Genomic DNA, 15,752 nt, shown 5'->3' on the forward strand with positions numbered 1-15,752 from the left:
TGAAAACATTTTCTGTTACTCACCTTCCCCAGCCAGTGCCAGGATAGTTCTTGACCTGGTCTGTTTCCCATCTGAGTTTTTATTTGAACAGGACTGGGAACAGGATGACCACTCCGTCCACTCGCTCACCACACAGTCCATTCGGCAGGGAATTTCACAAGCCTTCCTCTCAGGAGGAGGTGGTACTGGGCAAAGACTCCCTGATACCTCTTCCCCTACAATCAACAAGATCAAGACAGTTGGTGATTAATGCACAATCAAGGCCAGTCCAAGGAACAGTTAGGCTCACTGCTTTATCTATTACTTCAGTTTAAACTACCAAAAAAAAAAAAAAAGAATCCAGAAATATCTGTTAAAGTTTGGAGAAGAGAGCCCCTCCTTAAACTCTGAAATAATACCTGACAATGTGCTATCCCCTGGCAGGAAGACCAGACATACACGCATCCATAGACTCTTGGATGAGTCAGACAATCCAATTTCATTATTTCCAAATGGCTGAAGACAGTTTCTTCAGCCATTCACAATCTTTACATCAGAAAAAACTGCCAGGAGATAATTTGGCATTTAGAAAGGTAGAGACTGCAGCAAAACTCCCATTTGTAATCCTTCATAGAGACAAAGTTGACTTCTTTCAGAAACAATCGAGCCATGGATGGCTGAAGACTCATGTGGTAGATGTGTTACGGACAACCATATATAACAAGTATATGCTTTTCTTCAAAACGGAAGTCAGAGCCGTCCGTTCACCTGAAAACCACAATTTATGTTGAGCCTTCTACTAAATTAAAAGGAATTTTATAATTCTAGCTTTCTTTTGGGTACATTCACCTCCAAATATGCAACCTTATGCAAGATTATCACATAATGTCTCTTTTGTTCTCCTTTTTCATGGCGGTAAATTATCCAAAACTAACATGAAACTGGACCTGTGGCTAAAGTTATGTTAACAAGTTGACATAAAGTTGACAGCCAGTCTGAAGTTCTCCCTAATACATTTACTATTCCCCCTTGAATAATCTAATGCATTGCTAAACCAAAAATAACTATACTCAAAAATACTGCACAAACACACCAGTTGTCAAGGATCCTCAATTTTGCTATTGCCTCAGTGCCTTTCTATAAATACTATTTACAATCCTTTGATACCATATCATAGAACATGATTTTTCAGAAACTATAAAATAATGGAGTTTTATAATTAACAGATGTTAGGACTAAAAGGATAATTTCTAAGTAACGGAAAAATATCTCAATGACTACAATGGCTTCTTAAAACTCTCAGGTTATTTATTTGATATTATTAGAATTCAAATATTCCTCTTTTATAGATAATAACTCAACTCTTACTATTCCCCTCATTCACAGTCTCCTCATAAAAACAGAGGACACAAAGAATAGTGACATCATTTATTGTTTGAAATAACAACATAAAATGTGAAATGGCAACTATACGAGAGAGACAGTTTTGTTTGTATGACTTCATGGCTTTGAAATTCTCTTGTCATGATCTGGCTGAAACAAAAAAATAAATGCGAAGGGGACTAGTATTTATTGAAACATCTCCTTGTGCCAGGCACTGTGTTTTGCATATATCACTCAGGCTTTGCATATGTTATTGAGTCCTCACAAGAAACTCTGAATGGCAAGTGTGATCCATCTCATCTCATAGATGAGGGCTCAGAGCAGAGGCTCAGAGAGGAAACTTTGCTCATGCTTACACGGGCCTGAGCTGGGGAGCAAACCCGAACTCTCTGAATCTAAAACTTCTGCATCTCCCATTAACCATGCTGTGTCTAATTCCAAGGAGATGGATATTCTTTTTCTGAGGAAGTAAATAAAACAAGCTGACAGTCAGCAAGACTGCCTGAAGGAGAAGATAGTGCACAGCTAATATCTGTATTCATATTTGTAAATGAGACCAGGATCATTGCCCTTGAGGTACAAATAAAGCTTTTCAAGCATATCATGAGAAGTAATAGAGGTTCTAGCAGATAATCAAGCTGAAAGACCAGTTCCAATAATTCTCTCTTCAGTCTCAATCTATTTCCAGGTTGAGTCCACACTGTGTGTAACACACACACACACACACACAAACACACACACACACCCCCAATACAACACTTTCCCAAGTATAGAAGCACGCAGTCCAAACAAAAGGCCCAACCTACATCTAATCAAAATTTAATTTCCATACTTGTGAATATTATTAACATAATCTATACACAAAATATTTTAAAGCTATGTCTTGCAATAAACATTTTGAGGAACAAGATATTTGTTTATGGGTTTTATGAATAAAAGTAAGGGGAAAGGTGGGGAATGTTGGGTTAAAAATAGTAACATTGGTTTCATTGCTGAAAAACTTCTCAGTGTTGAAAATGCCAATATATATTGTAAGTTTCCTAGAAGGGAAATGAGATATAGTGCTTTTCATCTGTATTTGATCAGGGGCCATACTTTTTGAAGAGCATCTGTCTCTTTCTTTCAGAAATGGTACTTTTATGAGTATGCTTTGAGAAAACTCTACATTAAAGAACTATAAAACTGTCAACTACTATTTGATGAGTAAATACTATGTCCAAGACATATGATGGGATAAAAATAGATGGGTTGACTGTTACTTATCTTTCTAGAGCTCATGATTAATGATGAAGATGAGCTATTAACACATAAAAGTAAAACCAAGCCCAAAAGTAAATGTCAAGTTGCAACTGTGTGATTCAAACGTAAAATATTTTAGTGATTCAGGGGATTGGCATGGTTCCCTCCCATAAGGGAAATAAAAAGGCTGAGAACTTGTGGCAAGGATGGACGGTATTTCAGGCGTTGGAAGGATCAGCAAAGGTTACGTAGGAAAATATGAGGTATCTGGAAGATAGTTAATACTGAAGGTGTGTCATGAAAAGAGAAAGCCTATCTTGGAGGAGTTATTTGACATCAAATTCCAACTGATCTAGACAGAAACATAAGTTTTATTATATTTCTGCCTTCCTTAAGTTCCCAGTTACTCAGGTTTCCCGTGACCCAAAATTTACCATCCTCCCTGTTATTACGTTTAGTGTTCTCAGTATTCACTTCAGGCCCTCAAATACTTTTTAAAATCTCAGACTTTTTATAAGCTGATACACCTATTTCCTCAGTGAACTTTAATGTCAATACTCCCACCAACACCAACCTTTTGATAGTTTGGCTATATGGGCTAATTCAGAAAAGTGAACAAATAGATCAGAACTTCAGGGAAGTCAAACCAATAGTCATAAGCATCCTGTAATTCCTGTGGGAGTTATTTTAAAAGAAATCTTGAAAAAACAAACAAACAAAAAAAACTGCACAATGGTGTCTAAGCTGCAATGTGTCTAGCCAGACTCAATGAAGTGTATTAAGGTGAATTGTAGCTACCAACATTTACTCACTTAAGGATATCACTTAACATTTTTGAACATCAATTATTTCACTTGTAGGAATAAAATAATAACATTTACCTTTTAGAGGTATTCTAAGGATTAGAATTCATTTATTCAACATACATATCAAGGTATCTAACACATGGTGAGCTCTCAATATACGAGAACCTTAAAAAATGTCTTTGCAAAGACATATACCACAAAAAAAAAAACCAAATGGTCTTCATCTGAAATCTAGATATTTATGTCACAGTCATGGAAAGCACTTGCTTTACTATTCATATTTGTGTACAAATGACAACAGTTTCACAGATTGGTTTACATAAAATATTTAAAACCTTAGAATTATACGGATCCTTTTATTGACATGGTTGGCTAATCTAAACCATCTAAGAGCCAAAAATAAAGCACTTGAGCCTAAATAACTTCATCTGCCCATATACATTGGTATAATTATCTTCCCATTGTGCAGAGAGAACCCATCTCAGAAGAGGAACATTTATGCTTTCCTGTTTTTATTTTCTTGGATCGATCAATGAGACCACGGAAATCTCAGGCAAGCATGGAAAATAAAGCCCCACATAGTTCAAAAGCTTAGCCATTAAAAGTGAATTTCACAAGCTCAGATAATCTAATGTCATAATAAAATGGAATGTATTTAAGAGGGAAATTGAATCCATCTTTCAAAAAGACTCTATACAACTATTCCCAGCATTCACCAGGCTCCCAGGGATCAATAACAGCAAACTCCCTGTTCTCTCCTCGTGGAATAGACTTATTTAAACCAGTTACGATTCTGGGAAAAAGGAACATGGTGCTGCTTTGACCGTATCACTTGGGATTTTGAAAAATAATTTAATGTGATGAAATTCACATAACATAAAATTAACTGTTTTAAAGTAAACATTTCAGCGCCATTTAGCACATTCACAATAGTTACAAAATATTTTAATCACTCAAAAGCAAAGCCCCATATACATTGAGCAGTTTCTGTTACCTCTTCCCCGCAGCCTCTGGAAACTGCCAATTTACATTCTTTTTGTCTCTATGGATTTATTTATTCTGAATATTTTATATATGCTTGTGATGTTTTGCATCTGGCTTCTTTAAGCATAATATTTTGGTGGCACATTCACCTTACAGCATGTTTCAGAACTTCATTCCATTTTATGAATGAACAATATTCCATTGTATGTATATACTGAAACGTGTTTATTCATCTGTTGATGGACATTTGGGCTGTTACCATATTTTGGTTACTATGAATACTACTGCTATGAATATGCATGTGCATATACTTGTTTGAATACCTGTTTCTACTTATTTGGGATATACATCTAGGAGTGGAATTCTGGAGTCACATTTATCACTCAATTTTGCTGGCTGGTGATTCTGGGGGCTGTGGCATAGATATCCACAGGAATAGGCCCTGGCGACAGTTCACACTACTCTTCTAATACCTGCCCATTCTCAGCAGAATCAAAAGCACTTGGACACGACAAAGATTCCTAACACATAAATATACTCAAGATCACTTAAGAATGTTTCTTTTTTCAGTTCAAATGTATATATCAATTAAAAATAAAATATAAATAGCATGTATATTTTATAAAAATAAACAAACAGCATAGTCTATAATTCTTAGTTTCTGACCCAAGAGTACAGGTGTCCAAAGAGAGAAAGAAAAAATAAAGATATGAACAAAATAGAAAGACAAAGAAAATAAAAAAACCTAGAAAACCATGAATCCACAGTGTAATTTGAAAAGTAGACCAACACTTTGTTATGATACAAACTTCAAACTATCTTACTCGTCCAAAAATAATGTATACTGGGTACTGTATTGATATTTCCTCTTGTATGCTATTACACTATGGAAAATAACGAAACAGTTATCGAAAATACTCTACATGTCATAAAATTTTATGTCCTATTTAAATCTAAGAAAAGAATGCCAATAAACCTTGATTAAATGGTTGCCCACAGCTCAGTAAGATATCAACAGACAGTACGTAGCAAATTTAGTGGAACTCACATGCATTTAATTCCATTTTTAAAATCTAAATATTATGTCCTCAAAAGCAAGTAGCCCCTGGCCACTTCTGGATTGAGACCCTAACCAGCTAAGGAAATGTTTATACTCATAACCAATAAAATATGGAACAAAAGCTAAGGGCAAAACAGAAGCTATTTACAATATCCTAATATTGCCAACAACACAGTTAATGTCTCCTCTTGCTAGTTTCAGAATTGGAAGCATATTTGTCTATTTAGCTCACACATATAAGAAGATACATAAAGAAACTTGATGTCAAATATTATAGTAACAAAAACAACATCAACAACTGCAATAAAATAACAACAGCATCTGATATTTGGGAAAGCTGAGAGTGGATTAAACTCTAGCTAACCACATCACATGCAGTATTTCACTGAATATTCATATTAATATCATTAGCTTGGCACTATTGTTACACCTGAGGCATGAAGAAGTTAAAAAACTTGCTCAAAGTTTTTTCCTTACACAGCCAGTGTCTGAGCTGGGTTTGGAAAGCAGATCTGCAATATGTAATAAGCTCAGTTCTTATCCATTAGGGGTCGTGTTGCTTTCTGGTTCATATCTCACATGTATCTTTCTCTTTACATTACTTTCAGATAATACCAAACCATGAATAAGGGACTCTACACAATTCATTATCAGCTCATCAGTAAATCTAGCATGGGGGGAGCAAGCCCAGAAGAGTGGGCACCTTGATTATTTTGGAACTGCATCATGGCATGGGGTGGAATTATACAATGCTTTTCAAACATAGAAAAGATAAGTAGATGAAAGAGAGTTCAGAATGAAGAGATGGAGGAAGTGATAGAATACAAGGCCACATAAGTAAAGACTCAAGTAGGGAGATTCAGCAAAAACTGTACAATGTATGGTGAGCTAAATTACACAAACACAGACAAAAAATGTAATAATGATGTAAAGATGCTCACAAAGTGAAAAACAACGAAGTTCTAAGAGCTGACAGAAGTAAAGAAAGAGAACATACAGCAAAGGCAAAAAGAAAAAGGGAAGAAAAACCAAAAAAAAAAATAAAAAAAAAAAAACTGAAAAAAAAAAAAAAAACAAAAAAAAAAAAAAAAAAAAAAGAATTCAAAAAAAAAAAGAATAAAAAAGCCAAGAAGTAACCAAAAAGGCAACCCGGGGGCAAGGGAACCGGTTGGTTCAAAAACCTAACTGGGTAGGTATACAAAGTTCTTCAACATACAATAATACAACAATAGTAGCTAACAATTTGATCACCTAGGATGTACCCAGAAACATACTGTTACGTTCTACAAGTATTAGTTTATTTAACCCTCAAAGCATTAATATCAGTAAACACATGCATAGTACTTAATAGATGTCAGTTTCTGCTCCAAGTAAATCATCTATATTAATTCATTTAAATTTCACAATAGTCCTTTGTGGGAACTATCTTTATTAATAAAGGCACTGTGTCTTGGGTAAGTTAAATATTCTGTGTAGAAACAAAGACAAGTAGAATTTGGACAAGTAGAATTTGGAGCTTGAATCTGGACATGGACAACCCAGTCAGAGTATGTTTCTTAATCATGATGCTCTACTGATACTCAAGCGTTCTATTCTCTCTCAGGACAACGTATGTACCTGGCTACAGAAGGATCAATCCAGTGGAAAGTCAGTGAAGTGTAAGTATGATCACACCTTTAGTACATGAATAGCGTACTATGTGTTACTCAAGGTGAGAGGAGATGCCAAAGAGCAGAAACAGACTCTTGTGATTTAGGAGCAAACTGTAGTTGCTCAAAAACACCAAATCAAGCAAAAATCTAACAAAACATCTTAGTGGTTGTGTTAGTTCATTCTCACACTGTTATAAAGAACTGTCTGGGTAATTTATAAAGGAAAGAGGTTAAATTGGCTCATGGTTCTACAGGCTGTACAGGAAGCATGGCTGGAGAGGCCTCAGGAAACTTACATCATGGCAGAAGAGGGAGCAGTCACACCTTACAGGGCCGAGTTAGGAGGAAGTAGGGGTTGGGGGATACTGCACACTTTTAAACAAACAGATCACATGAGAACTCCCTGTCAAGAGAATAGCAAGAGGGATATCCGCCTCCATGTTCCAGTCACCTCACATCAGACCCCTCTTTCCAATATTCGAGATTACAGTTCAACATGAGAATTGAGTAGAGTTGGGTAGAGTCACAAATCCAAATCACATCAGTGCTGAAATGTTACATTGAGGCGGTCCAGTCACACATTCCAGGAGGAAGCAATCACTATTTTATATTTGTGTAAAGAGTTTGAAAATTACTGTAACTAAAATGCAGGAAAAAACTTTGTTGTTGTTGTTGTTGTTGTTCCTAAAAATAACGCCAACTTGTTGATAAACCTTTCAGTTTGGTAGTCAGGGTGGATGAGAACAGGGTAAGAAGGTATCCATTTAAAGTAACTTAGCACTGGATGGTAAAACTTGGTATTTCAGAGTTAACTCAATCTCAGGTTTTCAATGTTTCTCTTCTGTCTCTTTTCTCATTTTCTCTGGGCAGCAGTCAAGGGTCAGAGAAACATGTATGTAACAATGTTGGACACTATTGTGTGAATTTTGTTGGTTCTCCAACTGAGTTACTGCCATCAAATTGGTCTTTGTGTATTATTACCTAGTCTTGAAAGTGCACCTGCAGCCACTGTGAATTTCTAGGGTCCATGACACGGTTTTCCTATCTTCTGGTCCACATACTTCACAGCCACCTACACCTGACTCCAAGCAAGTCCTAGTTTCCTGGAGTAGCCAACATTTCCACAGTCCACACAGGGGCATTCGGGAATTTCAGGACCATCCTCACATGATAAACAGGCCTCGGGGACCTGATTTGGAGGGTGGGTAGCAGGTAGCTCAGGCCCACTCTGTGCCTAAACACAGGGAACCATTTTCTCTGCTTTCAGTTTCCTTTTAAACTATCTGAAATTTCCATAGTTGTCATTTCCTCAGCCCAGCATTTCATCCACAGAATGAGAGGGGCCAGGGACTCTCACCATCTACTGTCTTCTCCACATCCTCCCCAGGCTCCTCATTTCTGACCCAGGAAGCCAGCAATGTGGGATCCAGGCTTATGCTAACACTCTACACTCTAGTCCTTTGGCCTTCCTTTATGATATTTGAAGGGAGCTATGTGGGATTTACCAAGCACTGTTCTATACGCCTGGCTCTTGCATATGAATTACTGACTTCCGGACTTATTGTCTCTGATGTGAGCTCCATTTTGTGCACTAACTCTCGTCTGTATGTTTGTATTTGAGGTATAATTATCCCAATTTTTCCAGTGCATGCCTCAGAAATCAACAGGGGGAGGGTTTCTTGCCCATGAAGGTGTACAAGAAAAAAGCAGACTGCAACATCTCAAAATATGATCTGATGACATCTACTTAATGTGGAAAGCTTATTTCTCATGAGAGTTTTACAGAAAAATTCTGTATAATTTTCAGCAGATGAATCCAGAAAAAAAGAATAAAATGAATAAGTGAGCTCTGTAATGTAGAAAATGCTTCTTCAAAAGGAAAATATTGCAGCAAGTAAACAGTGCATTATAATGGATAGAATAGTTGAGGAGTAGTTGGGACGTCTAGATTTCAGTTCTGCTTTTGACACTTATCAAAATATAACGTTGGAAAATTATTAAGCTTATTAGGCCTAAGATACCTGCCATAAGTGGAGGGAAGGGCAGTACTAACATTTCTGATTATATTATTGGGTTTGATGATGGATCAAAGAGGGCAATAGAAAATAACATTTAGAAAATTGTAAACACTATTTATACATAATGTGGTTTTCTTATTATTGGTAAAAATGGGGATAAAAGGCCGGGCGTGGTGGCTCAAGCCTGTAATCCCAGCACTTTGGGAGGCCGAGATGGGAGGATCACGAGGTCAGGAGATCGAGACCATCCTGGTTAACCCGGTGAAATCCCGTCTCTACTAAAAAGTACAAAAAACTAGCCGGGCGAGGTGGCGGGCGCCTGTAGTCCCAGCTACTTGGGAGGCTGAGGCAGGAGAATGGCGTAAACCCGGGAGGCAGAGCTTGCAGTGAGTGGAGATCCGACCACTGCACTCCAGCCTGGGCAACAGAGCAAGACTCTGTCTCAAAAAAAAAAAGGGGATAGAGGACATTCCAAATAGAAAAATGATTTTAATTAAAGATACTATGTCTCTTCTCCATCCTAATTTTGTCTTAGCTAGAAAAGTATAAGAGGAACTGAAAGGATTATAAAGTCAGAAATAATATTACTCATTTCATTTAGCTGTCTAGCTAGCTCTGCAGAAAAGAATCTGGACCAGCTTCAATATGAGGTATACCTTTACAAAGTACTTCAAGTTATCTAGAAGTTTCTTAAATAGTTAAATAATAAAAACTTTTAAGTTAGACTGGGTAAGTCAATAAACTGGTAACACATCACTAAACAATAATCATTTATCTCCGTAATTAACCTTCAGAAACATAACTTTAATGTCTGTACATGGGAAATGTATGGTAATTTATTTAACTACCTCACTATAATTGCACAATTAAGATGTTTTCAATTTCTCTGTGATAAATAACACCCCAAAAATATTCTTGACCATAACACGTTGATTACTTTCCTAAGAATAGATTTCTTGAAATGGAAAAACAAAGTCAAAAAACATAAACTTCATTAAAGTTCTTAGTAGAAAAAGTTGCACATTTGCTTTTTTCCCATTATTTCCATTATTTATCATCACACATAGCTTTTTAATGTACATTCAATAAAATTCACTCTTTGTAGTTGTATAGTTCTATGGGTTCTGGCAAATGCACAGTCTTGTATCTATCACCAAAATCACGAGGCAGGACAGTTCTATCACCACTAAAAAGTTCCCTTATGGGGTCCCCCTGCAGTCAATACTTTCCCATCAGTTCTAACTTTTGGGAACAACTGATAAGGCATTGTCCCTATAGTTTTGCTTCCCTCCTCCCCCAGAATGTCATATATATAAAAAATGATACAGTATGTATCCTTTGAGGTCTTACTTCTTTCACATAGCAAAGTGCATTTTAGGTTCATCCATGTTACTGTCTCTATGAATCAGCCATTCTTTTTGGGTTGCTGAAGAGCATTGCATGTATGGATGTAGCAGGTTTTGTTTATCCATTCTCCTGCTTAAAGACTTTTGGGTTGTTTCCAGGTTTTGGTGATTGTGAATAAAGCTGCTATGTAAGATTTTGTGTGACTACAAGTTTTCATTTCTCTTGAGTAAAATAATCAAGGGTGAAATGTATGAGAGTTCTACATTGCTCTAACTGTTCTACACCCTTAATAGCACTTTGGTATAACCAGTTTCTTTCTGTTCTTTATTGAATTGTTGTCATTCTTATAGGTGTGTAGTGTTATTAAACTGTATTTTTAATTTGCATTTTCCTATTGACTAATGATGCATCTTTTCATGTGCTTATTTGTCATCTGTATATCTTTGGTGAAGAGTCTTTCCAAACCTTTGGCTTATTTTTTTAATTGAGTTTTTTTTTTATTGTTGAGTTTTGTAAGTTCCTTATATATTCTAGAAAGAAATTATTTGTCACACATGTGATTTGAAAATTTCTTTTTACAATCTTTTTTTTTTTCATTTTCTTAACACTGTCTTCTGCAGAGAAAAAGTTTTAATTTTGCTGAAGTCATCTTATTAACTTTTTCCTGTATAGATTGTGCTTTGCTGCTATATTCAGTTTGCATTTAAAAATACAAATTTTCAGGAAGGAACAGAAAATACATTGCTCTATGCATACACACAAAAAAGAGAGTTGAAACTTCTATATTAGGACCTATAATTTTATAATTTTGGATAGAGTGAATTCTCCAACCAGTGTGTCCTAGTATACAACACCAACACTAGTTTTCACCTACAGTTCTATAGCACAATTTTTCCACAGTGAATGTTTACTGAAGTAACAACTGAGAGTCTAGCACTATAACATCCTGATAACCTGTATGATGCCATGAAAATTACCTTGTGGCTAAAAATTATTTAGTAGCCATTGAGAATAATGCACCATGATGAAGGTGAGATTTGTCTTTTATAACACTGCGAAAACATCTGGCACAATGTCAGCCACATAGTAGGTCTCAATAAATTTTGGATGAAGAAGTAAATGAGAAGTAAAGGGAAAGATGGTTAGTCTACTTAATGTATAAGCAATCTTTTGCTTTTACAGTATTTGCTCCTAATAGTTTTTATGATATAATTGTGATCATAACATATTGAAAGTTACAGACTATGGCAAACTATTTTCACTCTAACACATTTTTCAGCTCAGGCCTCTAGGAAGCTTGACTTTGAAAAAAGTACGCAAAAAGCAAGATGAGCTTGCCTTTTTCTTGAGTTGGTTGGTAACCTCTTCTGTTTTTGTCTGAATCATATGCCTGTTACTATAGCAACCATGATATTGCCAGTTCTTGTCTTTGGATCCTGTACATTTTGGAATTTATGAAAAATTTGTAGAGCTCATCAAACATCTAAGAATTTTTGTACTGGGGAAAACAAATCTACAGAAACAGAACAGTTTAAGGCAGGCAAATCTCACTGACTATGTAATTCTCAGAGGATAACCATAGTGTTTCCCTTTAAAAGGCATTCTTGATGTCTTTTCCCATGCCTGATTCCCTGGCTATTAAACTGTTCCTATTCAATTTTGCAGAACATGGCAGGGGTCTAATGACTAGTTTTGTACTATATTGAAGAAGTATAATAAAACAACAAACCACATAACTACATTGAAAATTTGCAGTGGTGAACTAGGGGAGGATCATGCTGTATATTTTTCTCATGAAAATCTTGCAACCTAATTAAGACCTTAAAATAATGAATGTGTCCCACTTTTCTATTTTTTTTCATGAATTCAGTTGAGATACAGTATTACAATACTGCAGACAAAGCAGCATAGAAGCTAAGACTTAGAATAGGTTTCGCACCCATCAGAATTTTTTGTGCTCCAAAGAGAAAACAGCCATTAAAAGTTTAGTTCAGTCTTTAGTAAAACTAGCCAGCTGTAAAAACTAAGATCTTCACATGAATATTAGAAAGATAATAATCAGAAAAACAGAATGGGGAAAGAATAAATTCTGAAGGGATAATCCCAAAGTTCTTACTCAAGGCAAGCTGATATCAGTTGGAAATTTATGTAAACAATAACACCAAATTAATGATATGCATATATCATGAATATATAGATTTCTACTGTAATTATTTTTTATGTAGCACAATCTTCTAGTATTGTCTTAAGACTGATATTTACGCCTTTATGCAATTGAATGAATTCTAAAGAAGAATAAACCCTTACTTTGTCTATCTTCCCTAAAGTCACCTACCAGTTATTACAACAATCAATTTGGCACTGCCATGCTTCTAGCCAATCTCTAATAATTCAGAAGGAAACCAGCACTTTCACTTAAGATATATTTAAATATAAATAAAATATGTGCTGAGATATTTCAAAACACAAGGAGTGAACTTAAGCAAATGTTTCAAAAATCCAAACATCACTTCATATCATTGTCAAATTATCCTTAACACTTCAGAGTGATAGTGACATTTAAGTCAACTTGTATGCTCAGACTAAAAAAAGATGAAGAATACAGACATATGAAATACAGGTACTCTTTTCTCCTCTGCATTAAAATAAAAAAGATACATGCCCATGAAATAAGTATGATTTTATCGGATGTTTACTTAAGAGGTCAAATTGTAATTATATCATTAATAATTATATTGATAATTATTGCCTGCAAAGCATAGTTTATTTGGAAGCAATTTAAGAATATTAGATATTTCTGATCATTTATCTTATTCTAACTGGCCTATTGATTAAAAGAATAATTTTCTAATTTTTCTAGGCAATTAAACTGCACTTATTAGGTTATTTGTACATAGGCATTTCTTCCTGAGACATAACAAATGGAGGGAAACAGTTGCTCAATAAATTCAGGGTTGCATAATGTCTTAAGCCTTTAACCCATTATATCACCTTGTTGGCCAGAGAAAATGATGTATCTTATGTATTTCTGAATCCCCAGTGCCTAGAATAGTACTTGGCTCATAGTAAGTAGTCAATAAATGCTAATTGAACTGAAACGAGCATAATTGAGCTGAACAGATGTTTTAGCATCTGAGATGTTTTTGGTTTCCATAGAGCTAGCACAAACTGAGGAAATTTTTAAATGACTAGAAATGTATCAACATCAATATATCAAGGTTCTACTGCTATGAATACTGGTAAAGGCATGGATTTACAAGCAGATAGACCTGAGTTTAAATTCTAGCCTGCCATTCTAAGTTGGGTGTCCCTAGGTGAGTTATTTCATCTCTAAGTTTGCATTGGCTTCTTCACCTAAATATGTAAATAATGATTCCTGTCAATACTTCACAGGAATTATGTCATAATTAAATGAGGTAAGATTAAAGTAGCAGGTACACAGTAAGTGTTCATTATGTGTTGGTAATAATAATGACATATGTCTACCAATTTCTATTAATGGCTTTAGATTTTCCATAAATTCCTCGCAGACACAGTCAAGTCTGTAAAAACTATGCCAACATAGGAAGAAAGTAGGGAAGAGTGTAAAAAAATAATGGGTATATGAAATGGCATTTATGCAAAGCTTAGCAAGGCATCATCTGATAGTCAGTATGCTTGCTTTGGCAGTGGGTTTACCTGTCCAGTACCTTTATTTTGCTTTTGCTTGGGGTACTATCCATCAGTATACAATTCCTCAGGGGGAGATGTTGAGAAACAACTCTGGATGGAAGGATGACTATGTCCAAAGGAAAATTGTGCAAAAGGGAGTCTCATTTATGTAAGAAAAAATGACTGAAAGTGCCAAGAGAGAAGAGAGTTGAATAATCACAAGAGTTAAATCCGCATTACATATATCTCTCGGAAGATACGGGAGCAAACTTGCCCATAGACAACTAGGCAGCTAACCTAGACAGTGATATTCGAGCATCCTTAAAACTATGAGCACTAGCATTAGCAGCTGGAGCCTATGATGTATCACTGTGCTTACAGATCTGGCCTCATGCGACTTCTTATTCAAGTTTGTGGAGATCAGCCAAAACTCAGGAAACCACATTTTCTTTCGCTGTGAAATTTCACAAACTGTGAAAGTTTAATCACCAACCCTGGATTTGTACATCCAGCCAATGCTGAGCTGACTTATGGATCTTTGCCGAGCATGCCAAATCCATCCTTGGACATCTGGGCACCATGGGGCACCCATTTCAGATTCAGAAGTAATCATACAGTGTTTACTGCCAGGCAGTGACAGGATACCTATAATTTCAACAACATGGAAAAGGGGTTCTGTTTCATTTCCCTTATTCATCAGTGTACCTAAAATCTCAAGCCTGCCAAAACTAATTTCAATCCACTCTTCCAAATGTAGATGTAGAGATGGAAGAAGAGCATGTGTGAAAAATTTGCCTGAAAATAAGAAAAGCCCCAGAGTTACAGAATGCAATATTGTTTCTCTAACTTAGAAAATATTCTTCAATTTTCTTCACTATTCAGTTATTATAATGTGGTGTAGGGGGATACCCTGACAACTGCTTTCGGCAGAATTTTTATACTTATGTGTGCAAAGAAGTAAGTATGTAAACAGAAAAATATTAAAACTTTCAGTGTTAATCTATATTTTAAAACACAAGCACATCTTGACAAACTTTCAAATACAGAATGCATGAAATTCATAAAATATATATGAGCATGACTGCAATACTGTTTCTAATTTATTTTTCCCCTCAACAAAATTCTGCCTTTGAATTCTTATTCATTATGCCTTTTATTCAATTGAGTATCCAGGAAGAAAATACAATAAAGCTTTGCTAATTTCATAAAATATTGAAACACTGACACTGCAAATAGAATTTCACTATCTTTATGTACTTCTGGGCCTATCACATAACTTAATCTAAAAACCTATTTAAGAAATACATAATTTCTATTTTGATGAATTGCTTTCAGTATCTTAGAGAAGAAATATTCAAAACTTGGAAAAACCATTTCCACTTGTTCAAAGTAGTCAAAGAGCTAATTCACACAGATTAAGAGAATAAAGAATATAACAAACTTGGCCAATGTCTTGACATAATCATTGCAAGATGTGTCTCTGGCCCTCTTGCAAGCTTTAAAGGTAAGTTCAAGTGGTCTTCCAAGAAAATAAAGACTATTACTAGGTGGTCATCTTTGCTCAGTCATCATTTTAAAATGTACTATAGTGTCTTAACTTCCTGATCAACAGGTTTCTTCCCATGACTGAGGG

At 35.5% G+C, this 15,752-nt stretch overlaps 1 protein-coding gene across 1 annotated transcript in view; it reads right to left on the bottom strand.

The window, feature by feature from the left end:
• THSD7B (thrombospondin, type I, domain containing 7B) overlaps positions 1–15,752 on the bottom strand; it is a 649,627-nt gene that overhangs the window by 456,022 nt on the left and 177,853 nt on the right. Inside the window, exon 7 of the mRNA XM_011966357.1 lies at positions 24–215. Coding sequence (XP_011821747.1) covers positions 24–215 — 192 coding nt within the window. The remainder of the gene's footprint in view (positions 1–23; positions 216–15,752) is intronic.

Source organism: Mandrillus leucophaeus, unplaced genomic scaffold, assembly GCF_000951045.1.
Source record: "Mandrillus leucophaeus isolate KB7577 unplaced genomic scaffold, Mleu.le_1.0 Scaffold759, whole genome shotgun sequence".
Taxonomy (NCBI): Eukaryota; Metazoa; Chordata; class Mammalia; order Primates; family Cercopithecidae; genus Mandrillus; species Mandrillus leucophaeus.